The 15,771-nt window shown below is 44.8% G+C and overlaps 1 protein-coding gene across 1 annotated transcript in view; it reads left to right on the top strand.

Annotated features, from left to right (window-relative positions):
• Positions 1 to 15,771, top strand: part of LOC110525279 (adhesion G-protein coupled receptor V1) — a 245,182-nt gene that overhangs the window by 84,667 nt on the left and 144,744 nt on the right. The window contains exons 31-39 of the mRNA XM_036979421.1: positions 2,170 to 2,414; positions 2,563 to 2,744; positions 3,381 to 4,198; positions 4,282 to 4,491; positions 11,738 to 11,868; positions 11,979 to 12,078; positions 12,335 to 12,514; positions 14,764 to 14,933; positions 15,238 to 15,325. Of these exons, the coding sequence (XP_036835316.1) occupies positions 2,170 to 2,414; positions 2,563 to 2,744; positions 3,381 to 4,198; positions 4,282 to 4,491; positions 11,738 to 11,868; positions 11,979 to 12,078; positions 12,335 to 12,514; positions 14,764 to 14,933; positions 15,238 to 15,325 (2,124 nt within the window). The remainder of the gene's footprint in view (positions 1 to 2,169; positions 2,415 to 2,562; positions 2,745 to 3,380; positions 4,199 to 4,281; positions 4,492 to 11,737; positions 11,869 to 11,978; positions 12,079 to 12,334; positions 12,515 to 14,763; positions 14,934 to 15,237; positions 15,326 to 15,771) is intronic.

The following is a 15,771-nucleotide window of genomic DNA, read 5'->3' as shown; positions in this document are numbered from 1 at the left end:
GCTAACCCCTAACCCTAGTATTTCAGACTGCTAACCCCTAACCCCTAACCCTAGTATTTCAGAATGCTAAGCCCTAACCCTAACCCCTAACCCTAACCCTAGTATTTCAGACTGCTAACCCCTAACCCTAGTATTTCAGACTGCTAACCCCTAACCCTAGTATTTCAGACTGCTAACCCCTAACCCTAACCCCTAACCCTAGTATTTCAGACTGCTAACCCCTAACCCTAGTATTTCAGACTGCTAACCCCTAACCCTAACCCCTAACCCTAGTATTTCAGACTGCTAACCCCTAACCCTAGTATTTTAGACTGCTAACCCCTAACCCTAGTATTTCAGACTGCTAACCCCTAAACCTAGTATTTCAGACTGCTAACCCCTAATCCTAACCCTAGTATTTCAGACTGCTAACCCCTAACCCTAGTATTTCAGACTGCTAACCCCAAATCCTAACCCTAGTATTTCAGACTGCTAACCCCTAACCCTAACCCCTAACCCTAGTATTTCAGACTGCTATCCCCTAACCCCTAACCCTAGTATTTCAGACTGCTAACCCCTAACCCCTAACCCTAGTATTTCAGACTGCTAACCCCTAACCCTAGTATTTCAGACTGCTAACCCCTAACCCTAGTATTTCAGACTGCTAACCCCTAATCCTAACCCTAGTATTTCAGACTGCTAACCCCTAACCCTAACCCCTAACCCTAGTATTTCAGACTGCTAACCCCTAACCCTAGTATTTCAGACTGCTAACCCCTAACCCTAACCCCTAACCCTAGTATTTCAGACTGCTAACCCCTAACCCTAGTATTTCAGACTGCTAACCCCTAACCCTAACCCCTAACCCTAGTATTTCAGACTGCTAACCCCTAACCCTAGTATTTCAGACTGCTAACCCCTAACCCTAGTATTTCAGACTGCTAACCCCTAACCCTAGTATTTCAGACTGCTAACCCTAACCCTAGTATTTCAGACTGCTAACCCCTAACCCCTAACCCTAGTATTTCAGACTGCTAACCCCAAATCCGAACCCTAGTATTTCAGACTGCTAACCCCTAACCCTAACCCCTAACCCTAGTATTTCAGACTGCTATCCCCTAACCCCTAACCCTAGTATTTCAGACTGCTAACCCCTAACCCCTAACCCTAGTATTTCATACTGCTAACCCCTAACCCTAGTATTTCAGACTGCTAACCCCTAATCCTAACCCTAGTATTTCAGACTGCTAACCTCTAATCCCTAACCCTAGTATTTCAGACTGCTAACCCCTAACCCTAGTATTTCAGACTGCTAACCCCTAACCCTAGTATTTCAGACTGCTAACCCCTAACCCTAGTATTTCAGACTGCTAACCCCTAATCCTAACCCTAGTTTTTCAGACTGCTAACCCCTAACCCTAACCCCTAACCCTAGTATTTCAGACTGCTAACCCCTAACCCTAGTATTTCAGACTGCTAACCCCTAACCCTAACCCCTAACCCTAGTATTTCAGACTGCTAACCCCTAACCCTAGTATTTCAGACTGCTAACCCCTAACCCTAACCCCTAACCCTAGTATTTCAGACTGCTAACCCCTAACCCTAGTATTTCAGACTGCTAACCCCTAACCCTAGTATTTCAGACTGCTAACCCCTAACCCTAGTATTTCAGACTGCTAACCCTAACCCTAGTATTTCAGACTGCTAACCCCTAACCCCTAACCCTAGTATTTCAGACTGCTAACCCCAAATCCGAACCCTAGTATTTCAGACTGCTAACCCCTAACCCTAACCCCTAACCCTAGTATTTCAGACTGCTATCCCCTAACCCCTAACCCTAGTATTTCAGACTGCTAACCCCTAACCCCTAACCCTAGTATTTCATACTGCTAACCCCTAACCCTAGTATTTCAGACTGCTAACCCCTAATCCTAACCCTAGTATTTCAGACTGCTAACCTCTAATCCCTAACCCTAGTATTTCAGACTGCTAACCCCTAACCCTAGTATTTCAGACTGCTAACCCCTAATCCTAACCCTAACCCCTAACCCTAGTATTTCAGACTGCTAACCCCTAACCTCTAACCCTAGTATTTCAGACTGCTAACCCCTAACCCTAGTATTTCAGACTGCTAAGCCCTAACCCCTAACCCTAGTATTTCAGACTGCTAACCCCTAACCCTAACCCTAGTATTTCAGGCTGGTCCTGTCACCATAGAGGAGCCAGGGGTGAACTCATTCCAGGTGACACTGCCCATCGTGAGAAACGCTGGGGCCATAGGGACTGTAGTTGTCCAGTGGCGAGCGATGGTGAACGGCAGAGCAGCAGTAGGGGACCTCCGGCCTGTGTCAGGAGAGGTCACCTTTGCGCCAGGAGAAACTATGAAGACGTTGAAAGTTGAGGTCCTAGCAGACGATGTGCCGGAAATTGAGGAAGTAAGAAACACAATCGTAATTTCTTACATTGTTGTTATTTTTTGCCAAACAAAGGCTTGTATCATAATATATGCTTAATAATATATAGGCCTATAATACAATAATATAACATATGCCATTTTACCTCTAAACATTCTGTGCTTTTCAGATAATCAAAGTAGAATTGACTAGTGCCTCTAATGGAGGCAACATTGGAAGAGACAAAACAGTTAGTATCATTGTCCCAGCCAATGACAACCCGTATGGGACAGTCTACTTTGACCAGTCTGTGTATCAAGTGCAGGAACCTCTCCAGGGAATTTTTGTGGCCAACATTACTGTCCGTCGAAGGTTTGTTTGTTGCAGGTCCTTTATGGCAGTGAAATTACATATTGCTACTTTTCTGTTTTTTGACTTGGAATGCTCAACTAACTCTCTCTCCCTCTCTCTTTCCTTCATCTCAACTAACTCTCTCTCCTTCATCTCAACTAACTCTCTCTCCCTCTCTCGGTCCTTTATCTCAACTAACTCTCTCTCCTTCATCTCAACTAACTCTCTCTCCCTCTCTCTGTCCTTTATCTCAACTAACTCTCTCTCCCTCTGTCTTTCATCTCAACTAACTCTCTCTCCTTCATCTCAATTTACTCTCTCTCTCCCTCTCTCTGTCTTTCATCGCAACTAACTCTCTCTCCCTCTCTCTCTCCTTCATCTCAACTAACTCTCACTCCCTCTCTTGCTCCTTCATCTCAACTCTCTCTCTCTCCCTCTCTCTGTCAATCATCTCAACTAACTCTCTCTCCCTCTCTCTGTCCTTAATCTCAACTAACTCTTTCTCCCTCTCTTTGTCCTTAATCTCAAATTACTCTCTCCCTCTCTCTGCCCTTATTCTCAATGTGCTCTCTCTCCCTCTCTCTGTCCTTCATCTCAACTAACTCTCTCTCCCTCTGTCCTTCATCTTAACTCTGTCTCTCTCACTCATCTTGTCAGTGGTGGTCATTTTGGCCGAGTGGAGGTCCTCTACAGCACCTCAGAGATAGACATAGTGAGCATGGCCCAGACTGAAGGCCAGAACCTGCTGTTGTACTACAGCCCCCCGGTGTCAGGAGTGCCCTCTGGCGCCCCCCGCAGGCCAGTCAACATCAGCTCCCAGGGGGACCCCCTGGTTGTCTGTGCTACTGCCTGCTTGAGGGAGAGAGCCTGTCAGGCCTTCTCCCTGTCTCCTCCTGGGGGTTCTTCCCCCATGGCCTCCTGCTCCTGGGTGACCAGCGGGGCCGATCAGCTGACCGAGTCCGCCCAGACCCTCACCTACACCAAGAACACCACGGCCACCGCCGCTCTCTTCAGCTCGCAGGCCATGGCGGGGAGTGACTACACTACGACAGCACAGACAGCCATCTTGGAGGACGGCTCAGGGGAAGCCAACCTGACCGTGCCAATTCTGACGGACAAACTCCCCGAAATGGACGAGAGCTTCTCCATCCGCATCCTGAAGGTGGTGCTGGTGAACTTGACGGTGGCTCAGAAGAACCTGCCCTCCATAGGGCATCCGGACAAGGCAGTGGTCACAATCGGAATGAATGGGGATGCCTTTGGGGTGTTTCTCATCTATAGCCTCAGCTCTAATGCTACACAGGACGGGCTCTATCTGGAGGTGAGGGAGGAACCACGTGGGCCAGTTCCCCTGGTCATAGAGAGGAGGGGGGGCAGCCTAGGGCAGGTGACTGTGGAGTGGAGGTTCGTGGGTGGAATGGCAACACCGGGCACTGACTTCACCGGGACTGGAGGAACACTTGTCTTTGCCGATGGTAGGTTTGAAATCTAGTACTACACTTTTTGGATATGAATGCATTTTTTGATATGCAATATATTGTGTTCCCTCCATCCCAAGGCGATATTAAGAAGAACATTGAGATAGTGATCGTGGATGATTTGGAGCCCGAGGACAGCGAGACCCTGATGGTTGGCTTGGTGAAGACTGCGGGAGGCAGTCGGATCCTGCCCAGCTCAGACACGGTCACCATCATCATCCTGGCTAACGACAACGTAGCCGGGGTGGTGGGCTTCCACTCAGCCTCACGCTCTGTCATCGCCAGAAAGGGTGAGTGTGGTAGAGGGGCCCCTGTCAGTCACTTTAATGAAGCAAGCCACAATGTTAATCACTCTGTGAATTATTATTATGTCTGCATCGAGCCAGTTTACCAAGCAGACACTAATGACAAAATTACCTCCCCTAAAAGTAACTATATTAACACCTGTCAAAATAATTTTTGTATTTTTCGTATTTTTTGTATAAATTCCAATTTATTTTTCAATCTCTTTTTCCACTTTTAAATTAAATATGCCTTCTGGTAACCCGCCTCACTCAATGTGACATGGATCCGATATTTTATTTTTTAGATCTTATAGCCAAAACTTTCATCAGAAGCTAGCCAGCTAATTAGCTACTAGCTATTTAGTCATTCTTAGCCACTGCTAGCGGCCTTTACCCTCTGCTCAGGCACCAGCCGTTTTTTAGCCTGGATAATACCTGGCAGCCTCGGACTGTTTTTCTACACTACAACGCCTGATTCCTGACGTAAACCCCGGACCATTGATCATCACAGATAGCTAGCTGCCACTGAGTGACCCGGCCCCGAAGCTAGCCCTGAGCCAGGCACATCTCCCGGGCTAGCAAACGAAATTACCACAACTACAATACGTCTTTCGCCATCTGCCCTGTCCCTTCGTCGACAGGGTGGCCCGCCCGTGCCACCACGATTAGTCCGCAGACGTAATTCCATCAAATGTGCCTTCAACTGGCCTTTGCCGGACATCGGAGCAGACGCTTCTACCTACCCCGGTCTGCTAACTTTAAACACTGTGTCTCCAGCGTGCTAGCGTTGCAACGACTACCCCGCAGCTTCCCTGTTCCATTTATTGCTGTACACTGGACCCTATGATCACTTGGCTACATAGCTGATGCCTGCTGGACTGTTCATTTATCATGGTACTCCACTTTGTTTACCTTTGTTTATCTGTCGGCCCTAGCCCCGAACTCAGGCCCTGTGTGTAGTTAACCGACCCTCTCTGCCCATTCATCACCATTTTACCTGTTGTTGTCTTACCCGTTGTTGTCTTAGCTAGCTCTCCCAATCAACACCTATGATTGCTTTATGCCTCGCTTTACGTCTCTCTCAAATGTCAATATGCCTTGTATACTGTTGTTTAGGATAGTTATCATTGTTTTAGTTTCGTGGGGAGCCCCTAGTCCCACTGTACATGCCACAGATACCTCCTTTATCCCACCTCCCACACATGCGGTGACCTCACCCAGTATAACCAGCGTGTCCAGAGATGCAACCTCTCTTATCATCACTCAGTGCCCGGGTTTACCTATACTGTACCCGCACCCCACCATACCCATGTCTGCACATTATGCCCTGAATCTATTCTACCACACCCAGAAATCTGCTCCTTTTATTCTCTGTCCCCAACACACTAGACGGCCAGTTTTGCTAGCCTTTAGCCGTACCCTCATCCTACTCCTCCTCTGTTCCTTGGGTGATGTGGAGGCTAACCCAGGCCCTGCGTGTTCCCAGGCACTCTCATTTGTTGACTTCTGTAATCGAAAAAAAGCCTTGGTTTCATGCATGTTAACATCAGAAGCCTCCTCCCCAAGTTTGTTTTACTCACTGCTTTAGCACACTCCACCAACCCTGATGTCCTTGCCGTATCTGAATCCTGGCTTAGGAAGGCCACCAAAAAATCTGAGATTTCCATACCCAACTACAACATTTTCTGTCAAGATAGAACTGCCAAAGGAGGAGGAGTTGCAATCTACTGCAGAGATAGCTTGCAAAGTTATGTCATACTTTCCAGGTCTATGCCCAAACAGTTCGAGCTTCTAATTTTAAAAATGAATCTCTCCAGAAATAAGTCTCTCACTGTTGCCGCCTGTTATAGACCCACCTCAGCTCCCAGCTGTGCCCTGGACACCATATGTGAATTGATTGCCCTCCATCTATCTTCAGAGTTCGTTCTGTTAGGTGACTGAAACTGGGATATGCTTAACACCCCAGCAGTCCTACAATCTAAGCTAGATGCCATCAATCTCACACAAATTATTGAGGAAACCACCAGGTACAACCCTAAATCCGTAAACACGGGCACCCTCATAGATATTATCCTGACCAACTTGCCCTCCAAATACACCTCTGCTGTTTTCAATCAGGATCTCAGCGATCACTGCCTCATTGCCTGCATCCGCTATGGGTCCACGGTCAAACGACCACCCCTCAAATGCTCACTAAAACACTTCTGCGAGCAGGCCTTTCTAATCGACCTGGCCCGGGTATCCTGCAAGGATATTGACCTCATCCCGTCAGTCAAGGATGCCTGGTCGTTCTTTAAAAGTAATTTCACAGCTGCCATACGGCAACACAGTTACTATAGCTCAACACAGTTACCATAGCTCAACACAGTTACCATAGCTCAACACCGCTACCATGGCGCAACGCCGTTACCTTAGCTCAACACCGCACCATAGCTCAACAATGCTACCATAGCTCAACACTGCTACCATAGTTCAACACAGCTACCATAGCGCAACACCGTTACCATAGCGCAACACCGTTACCATAGCGCAACACCGTTACCATAGCGCAACACCGTTACCATAGCGCAACACCGTTACCATAGCGCAACACCATTACCATTGTGCAACACCGGTACCATAGCTCAACACAGTTACCATAGCTCAACCTCATTCAACGCAGCTACCATAGCTAAACACCTCTAGCATTGCTCAATACAGCTACCATAGCTCAACGCCGCTACCATAGCTCAACACAGTTGCCATAGCTCAACAAAGCTACCATACGGCAACACAGCTACCATAGTTACCATAGCTCAACACTGCTACCATAGCGCAACACCGCTACCACAGCACGACACCAAACCATAGCTCGACACCGCTACCATAGCGCAACACAGTTACCATTGCTCAACACAGCTACCATACAGCAACACAGCTACCATAGCTTAACACTGCTACCATAGCTCAACACAGCTACCATACAGCAACACAGCTACCATAGCTTAACACTGCTACCATAGCTCAACACAGCTATCATACAGCAACACAGCTACCATAGCTTAACACTGCTACCATAGCTCAACCTCATTCAACACAGCTACCATAGCTCAACACAGCTACCATAGCTCAACACAGCTACCATTGCTCAACACAGCTACCATAGCTTAACACTGCTACCATAGCTCAACACACCTACCATACAGCAACACAGCTACCATAGCTTAACACTGCTACCATAGCTCAACCTCATTCAACACAGCTACCATAGCTCAACACAGCTACCATAGCTCAACACAGCTACCATAGCTCAACACAGCTACCATAGCTCAACACAGCTACCATAGCTCAACACCGTTACCGTAGCGCAACACAGTTACAATAGCTAAACACGCCATAGCTCAAACTTATTCAACACACTTACCATAGGGCAACACCGCACCATAGCTCAACACCACTACCATAGCTCAACACCACTACCATACCTCAAAACTGTTACCGTAGCGCAACACAGTTACAATAGCTAAACACGCCATAGCTCAAACTTATTCAACACACTTACCATAGGGCAACACCGCTACCATTGCTCAACGCCGCTACCATAGCTCAACACAGTTGCCATTGCTCAATGCCGCTACCATAGCTCAACACAGTTGCCATAGCTTAACACAGCTACCATACGGCAACACAGCTACCATAGCTCAACACCGATACCATAGCTCAACACATTTACCATAGCTCAACACAGTTACCATTGTTCAGCACGCCATAGCTCAAACTCATTCAACACATTTACCATAGGGCAACACCGCACCATAGCTCAACACTGCTACCATAGCTCAACCTCATTCAACACAGTTACCATTCGGCAACACAGTTACCATTCGGCAACACAGCTACCATAGCGTAACACTGCTACCATAGCTCAACCTCATTCAATACAGCTACCATAGCTTAACACTGCTCCCATAGCTTTACACAGCTAACATAGCTTAACACAGCTACCATAGCTCAACCTCATTCAACACAGCTACCATAGCTCAACCTCATTCAACACAGCTACCATACCGCAAACACAGTTAGCATAGCTCAACACCGCTACCATACCGCAAACACAGTTAGCATAGCTCAACACCGCTACCATACCGCAAACACAGTTAGCATAGCTCAACACCGCTACCAACCTCATTCATCACTTTGCACTCCGTGGGATCAATGCAACCAATGAATTAATGAAGGAATGCAGCAGGTAGTGGGAGGAGCATGTGGCAATAGGTGGCTCATGTAGTTAGTTCCAGGCATAGCTCATTGGGCATGCATGACAGAGCTCTTCCACTTCTATCTGCGGCAAATCCTTACACCACTTACTGATATAATGAGTCTCTGAAGCACCTACGGTAGCTAAGGAAGGTCCTTCCAATTGCCCTCATCAAGTCCTATACCCTGGTTTACTAATCTAAAACAGCAGACTTATGGCTAACATTTGCATGATGAAATGGCAATGAGAAATAACCAGGAAGGAAACCTATATAATCAAATGCAAGGTCCAAATACTGCCTCTCATCACATGCATCACACAGTTTACTAAACCCATGTTGAACAAGAGTCTCCTTATAATCAGTGGTGTGGAATCTACTCTAAAAATAGAGTTTACCAAGCTACCAATTACTTCATACTGGAAGAAGTTAAGTTACGTTAAAGCTCCTCTTAAAGTGGCAATCGGCAGTTGAAACAATAACACAGCTAAGGGATAGGGCTGGAAAAGTCTAACCACTCTCAAATTCATAAACAGAGCTATGTATGCAAGGACTGACCATGATATCCAAATTATAGTTTTAACCCTGTTTTGAGGCTATATAGTGTTGTTTACATTTACTTTGTTTACAAACATTGAAAACAAGCGTATGTTGGGTTCTGATGGGGTACAACAGTTGAACTAAGCTCATGAGGCATTTATAATTGATATTTTTCAGGAATCAATGGGCTATATGTCATTAATTAGTCTGGTTAGACTTTAAACTCTCCTTACAGACTCACATTAAGCATCTCCAATCCAAAATTAAATCTAGAATCGGCTTCCTATATCGCAACAAAGCATCCTTCATTCATGCTGCCAAACATACTCTCGTAAAACTGACCATTCTATCGATCCTCGACTTCGGTGATGTCATCTATAAAATAGCCTTCAACACTCTACTCAACAAACTGGATGCAGTCTATCACAGTGCCATCCGTTTTGTCACCAAAGCCCCATATACTACCCACCATTGCGAACTGTATGCGCTCGTTGGTTGGCCCTCACTTCATACTCATCGCCAAACCCACTGGCTACAGGTTATCTACAAGTCTCTGCTAGGTAAAGCCCGGCCTTATCTCAGCTCACTGGTCACCATAGCAGCACCCACTCATGGCACGCGCTCCAGCAGGTATATCTCACTGGTCACCCCCAAAGCCAATTCCTCCTTTGGTCGTCTTTCCTTCCAGTTCTCTGCTGCCAATGACTGGAACGAACTGCAAAAATCTCTGAAGCTGGAGACTCATATCTCCCTCACTAGCTTTAAGCACCAGCTGTCAGAGCAGCTCACAGATCACTGCACCTGTACATAGCCAATCTGTAAACAGCCCATCTATCTACCTACCTCATCCCCATACAGTATTTATTTATTTATTTTGCTCCTTTGCACCCCAGTATTTCTACTTGCACATTCATCTTCTGCACATCTACCATTCCAGTGTTTAATTGCTATATTGTAATTAGATAGCCACCTGCTCCTTTGCACCCCAGTATCTCTACTTGCACATTCATCTTCTGCACATCTACCAATACAGCGTTCAATTGCTATATTGTAATTACTTTGCCACCCTGGCCTATTTATTTCCTTAACTTACCTCATTTGCACATACTGTATATATACTTTTTGTTTTCTTTTGTTCTACTGTATTATTGACTGTATGTTTTGTTTATTCCATGTGTAACTCTGTGTTGTTGTATGTGTAGAATTGCTTTGCTTTATCTTGGCCAGGTCGCAGTTGCAAATGAGAACTTGTTCTCAACTAGCCTACCTGGTTAAATAAAGGTGTTCTCAACTAGCCTACCTGGTTAAATAAAGGTGTTCTCAACTAGCCTAGCTGGTTAAATAAAGGTGAAATAAAAAATTAATAAATAAAAATTCAGAAGTCCGAAAATGGAAGAAGCTACTGCAGATTGCCCACTTAAGAAACATACAGTTTACTGAACTAAAGTCACTTTGAAAAAGTAGTTCACTACAACCAAACTACTTCATCATATTTAAATCTGAAATGTCATGGACTACAAATTGCAAAAACAGATCATGATGTTAACAGAATGTGTAATTTAGCTATTTAACAATATTTCAAATGAAAATAAAGCAGGTCTCATGAAGAAAAAAAGATATTGCCTTCTTTACTCATATTTTATTATATTTTTGCAAAACAATGTAGTGTGTAGTTCCAGTAGTTAGCTACAACACTACATGGCAACAAAGTAATTATCTACTGAAAACACTAACAAGATTTAAATTGAGTTCAACTACCACCAAGCTACTGCAAAATGTAGTTAAATTACTAGTTGAACTACATGTAGTTCACTACTCCCCAACACTGCTTATAATGCACATTGTTAAGGAAAAGTTTTAAATTAGCATGTGCTATTTTGCATGATGAAAATGTTGCTCCACATGCATTATCTTAAAAGGTGACTAACTTGTGTGTCTGTGTCTGTGTCTGTGTGTGTGTGTGTGTGTGTGTGTATGTGCAGTGGTGTAAAGTGAAAATATGTAAATGTTTTTGGGGGGTATCTGTACTTTACTTTACTATTTATATGTTTGACTACTTCTACTTCACTACATTCCTAAAGAAAATATTGTACTTTTTACTCCTTGCATTTTCTCTGACACCCAAAAGTACTCGTTACATTGTCGAATGCATAGCAGGAAGGAAAATGGTCAAATTCACACTTATAAAGAGAACATCCCTGGTCATCCCTACTGCCTCTGATCTGGCGGACTCACAAAACACAAATGCTTGGTTTGTAAATTATGTCTGAGTATTGGAGATACTTACTGATATTTTTTTTTTGTCATTTTATTTGAGTCATTTTCTATTAATGTATCTTTACTTTTACTCAAGTATGACAACTGGATACTTTTTCAACCACTGTGTGTGCATGTGTTTGTGTGCGTGCCTGCGTTTGTATGTGTGTGCGTGTGCGCTTGCGTGCGTCTGTTCATCAATGTGTGTGTGTGTGTTGTAGGGGAGAGGCTGCCCCTGCTGGTGATCAGGACAGCTCCCGGGCTGGGGAACGTCACAGTAGACTGGGCCATCCAAGGACCCCGCGTTGCCAGGACCTTCACACCCACCTCGGGACTACTATTCTTCACTGGGGTAAATTAAACTGACCAAGTTGCTTCCTCTGTTTCACATGGTTTACATGCCATGCACAGTACAAGGTTTATTTGGGTGTATACAGTACGAGCATATTGTCACTCATACAGGGAACACTGAACACCACCATAGTCCTCCAGCTGCTTGAAGACTCAAAACCTGAGGAGAAGGAGCTGTACAGGGTGATCCTGTCCAATGTCCGCACATATGGTAAATCACCTTCTCTGTCCTCTTCCCGTCAAAGTACTGAACAGGCACATTTCAAAATCTTTCCTATTATGTACTTGGATCTCTGTTAATGTAACTTCTATTTAACCATTGCGAGTCAGTTAAGAACACATTTTGATCAGCAATATAGGTTACCATAGCAAAGAGTTAAGTCTGTAAGAGCCCCTAAGGCTGGGGATGAGTTTGACTAGGGTTTGTATTGATAGTATCTGTCAGTTCTGTTCTCCTTGTCCCCCAGGTGTTCTGGTAACGGGTCACGGAGCGCTGGATGACCAGGGGCGCGAGGCAGAGGTTACCGTGGAGACCAGTGATGGGCCATTTGGGATGCTTAGCATCGCCCCGTCCTCCCTCAGACTGAACACGGAGGAGCGCGACGGCACCCTCAATGTCTTCATCAACAGAGAGTTTGGGGCTTCAGGTCAGTCTGGGACCTCAACGTCTTTATCAAAAGATAATTTTTGGCTTCAGGTCAGTCGTGGATAGGGACTTGGGACTAGTGGCGACAGTTAGTTATCCCTGACCACTTGATCTGAGCTGGAAAAATTCCAGTTCTTAATGATGGGAAAAGTTCAGACTATACTGTACATTTGATCAATTTTCTCAAAACAACATCAGACTTTTTGCCACTTAGACTGCGCTTACTCAGGCAGCCAAATTCATAAACCCATTTTTTTGCTAAAATATATCTGATTTGTCAAAGACCAATTGGTGGCAATTGGGCTGCCTGTGTAAATGCAGTTTTGTTCACACATCTAAGTCTGCAGGTAACTGTTATCGTATTTTATGTGATCTCATTGAAAAAGTAGTAATGTACAGTACCAGTCAAAAGTTTGGACACACCTACTCAATCAAGGGTTTTTCTTTATTTTTACCCCGTTTCTACATTGTAGAATAATAGTGAAGACATCAAAACTATGAAATAACACATATGAAATCATGTAGTAACCAAAAAAAGTGTTAAACAAATCAAAATATATTTTTGATTCTTCAAAGTACCCACCCTTTGCCTTGATGACACTCTTGCCATTCTCTCAACCAGCTATGGCTGGAATGGTTTTGCAACAGTCTTGAAGGAGTTCCCACATATGCTGAGCACTTGTTGGCTGCTTTTCCTTCACTCTGCTGTCCAACTCATCCCAAACCATCGCAATTATGTTGAGGTCAGGTGATTGTGGAGGCTAGGTCATCTGATGCAGCACTCCATCACTCTCCTTCTTAGTCAAATAGCCCTTACACAGCCTGGAGGTGTGTTGGGTCATTGTCCTGTTGAAAAACAGATTATAGCCCCACTAAGCGCAAACCAGATGGGATGGCATATCGCTGCAGTATGCTGTGGTAGCCTGGTTAAATGTGCCTTGGTTAAATGTGCCTTGAATTCTAAACAAATCACTGACCGTGTCACAAGCAAAGCTCCCCCACACCATCACACCTCCTCCTCCATGCTTCACGGTGGGAACCACGCATGCTGAGAGAATATTCACCTACTCTGCGTCTTACAAAGACACGGCGGTTGGAACCAAAATCGCAAATTTGGACTCATCAGACTAAAGGACAGATTTCCACCGGTCTAATGTCTATTGCTTGTGTTTCTTGGCCCAAGCAAGTCTCTTCTTCTTATTGGTGTCCTTTAATAGTGTTTTTTTTGCAGCAATTTGAACATGAAGGCCTGATTCACACTGTCTCCTCTGAACAGTTGATGTTGAGATGTGTCTGTTACTTGAACTCTGTAAAGCATTTATTTGGGCTGAAATTTCTGAGGCTGGTAACTCTAATGAACTCATCCTCTGCAGCAGAGGTAACTCTGGGTCTTCCTTTCCTGTGACCGTCCTCATGAGAGCCAGTTTCATCATAGTGCTTGATGGTTTTTTGCGATTACACTTGAAGAAACGTTCAAAGTGATTTACATTTTCCGCCCTGACTGACCTTCATATCAAAAATAATGATGGACTGTAATTTTTCTTTGCTTATTTGAGCTGTTCTTGCCATAATATGGACTTGGTCTTTTACCAAATAGGGCTATCTTCTGTGTACCACCCATACCTTGTCATAACACAACTGATGGCTGAAACGCATTAAGAAGGAAAGAAATTCCACAAATTAACATTTAACAAGGCACAACTGTTAATTGAAATGCATTCCAGGTGTCTACCTCATGAAGGGCTCCCGAGTGGTGCAGCGGTCTAAGACACTGCAGCTCAGTGCTTTAGGCGTCACTACAGACACCCTGGTTCGATTCCAGGCTGTATCACAACCGGCTGTGATTGGGAGTCCATAGGGCGGGGCACAATTGGCCCAGCGTCGTCCGGGTTTGCCCTGTGTAGGCCGTCATTGTAAATAAGAATTTGTTCTTAACTGTTCTTAACTTAACTGACTTCCTTAGATAAATCAAGGTTACAAGCTGGTTGAGAGAATGTCAAGAGTGTGCAAAGCTGTCATTAAGGCAAAGGGTGAAAAATCTCAAATATAACATATAATTTGGTTAACACTTTTTTGGTTTCTACATGATTCCATTTTGTGTTATTTCATAGTTTTGATGTCGTCACTATTCTTCTACAATGTAGAAAATAGTAAAAATAAAGAAAAAGCGTGGAATGAGTAGGTGTGTCCAAATGTTTGACTGGTACTGTATCTGTTATCAGTTAAGTATTGTTGGTGTTGTGTTTCCAGGGGTAGTGAATATCAGCTATGAGACGGTCCGAGGATCCCTCCAGGACCTTTCCCAGGTGGAAGGGGGCGGGGCCCTGGCTGAACCAGGACAGGACTTCCTCTCTGTATCGGGCTCAGTGATCCTGCAGGATGGACAGATCTCTGTGGCCATCCCTGTCACCATACTGGATGTAAGACCACCACCAGGGCTGTGCTCAATGCCTTTTCAATTTAGTCAATTCATCAAGTCAACGGAAATTCCTATACCAATATTCCTCAATGCCTCTCTATGTATTTTGGGGGAATTGTAATTGTTGTTAACTTACTGAATTGAAATGGAATTTAACCCAACTCTGGCCCACCCAGGAAACTTCTCTCATTTGGCTCTGTTGGTGCTCTGGAAGGCTTGTAGATGTGTATGGATTTCATTTGAGTTTTCATACGGTATAAATGTAGGCTATATGTCATACAAATTGTATACATTTATTTTTCCAGGATGACATCCCTGAGTTGGAGGAATTTTTCCTGCTCAACGTAACGTCTGCAGTACTCATCACCACCCTGACACCTGGCCCTAAACTAGGTACGCTGGGTTGGGCCCAAATGGACAACTATGTAAATCACAAAGCATTCTAAATGTGCATTTTCCCACAGAGATCCTACAAATCACTTTTAGTTCTATATGTAATTCTATGGGTTTTCCAACTATTCCCTTGTGTGTTCTGTTGTCTGCCATAATTTTATGAATGGGTAACTTAAGAAAATGATGAGTAGACAGAATACTAAACAGACTGGAGAGACACAGGCCCATCTGCCAGCACTCAGTGGCTATGCTTCTTATGATTGATATCTCCCTTGAGGGGCCGTTTGGGTCGAGCTGAAAAACGCTGTCTGGTGAGAAATGGGACAGCCAAACCAAATGCTTTAAATGGCCCTCATGCAGCCTGTGCCCAGAGTGACTGACAGACAGACAGAGAGACGGAGAAGGACCGAGAGACGGAGAAGGACCGAGAGACGGAGACGGACAGA

The sequence above is a fragment of the Oncorhynchus mykiss genome, chromosome 6 (assembly GCF_013265735.2).
Source record: "Oncorhynchus mykiss isolate Arlee chromosome 6, USDA_OmykA_1.1, whole genome shotgun sequence".
NCBI lineage: Eukaryota > Metazoa > Chordata > Actinopteri > Salmoniformes > Salmonidae > Oncorhynchus > Oncorhynchus mykiss.
The sequence above is the reverse complement of the archived record's forward strand: the minus strand, read 5'-3'. Positions and strand labels throughout refer to the sequence as shown.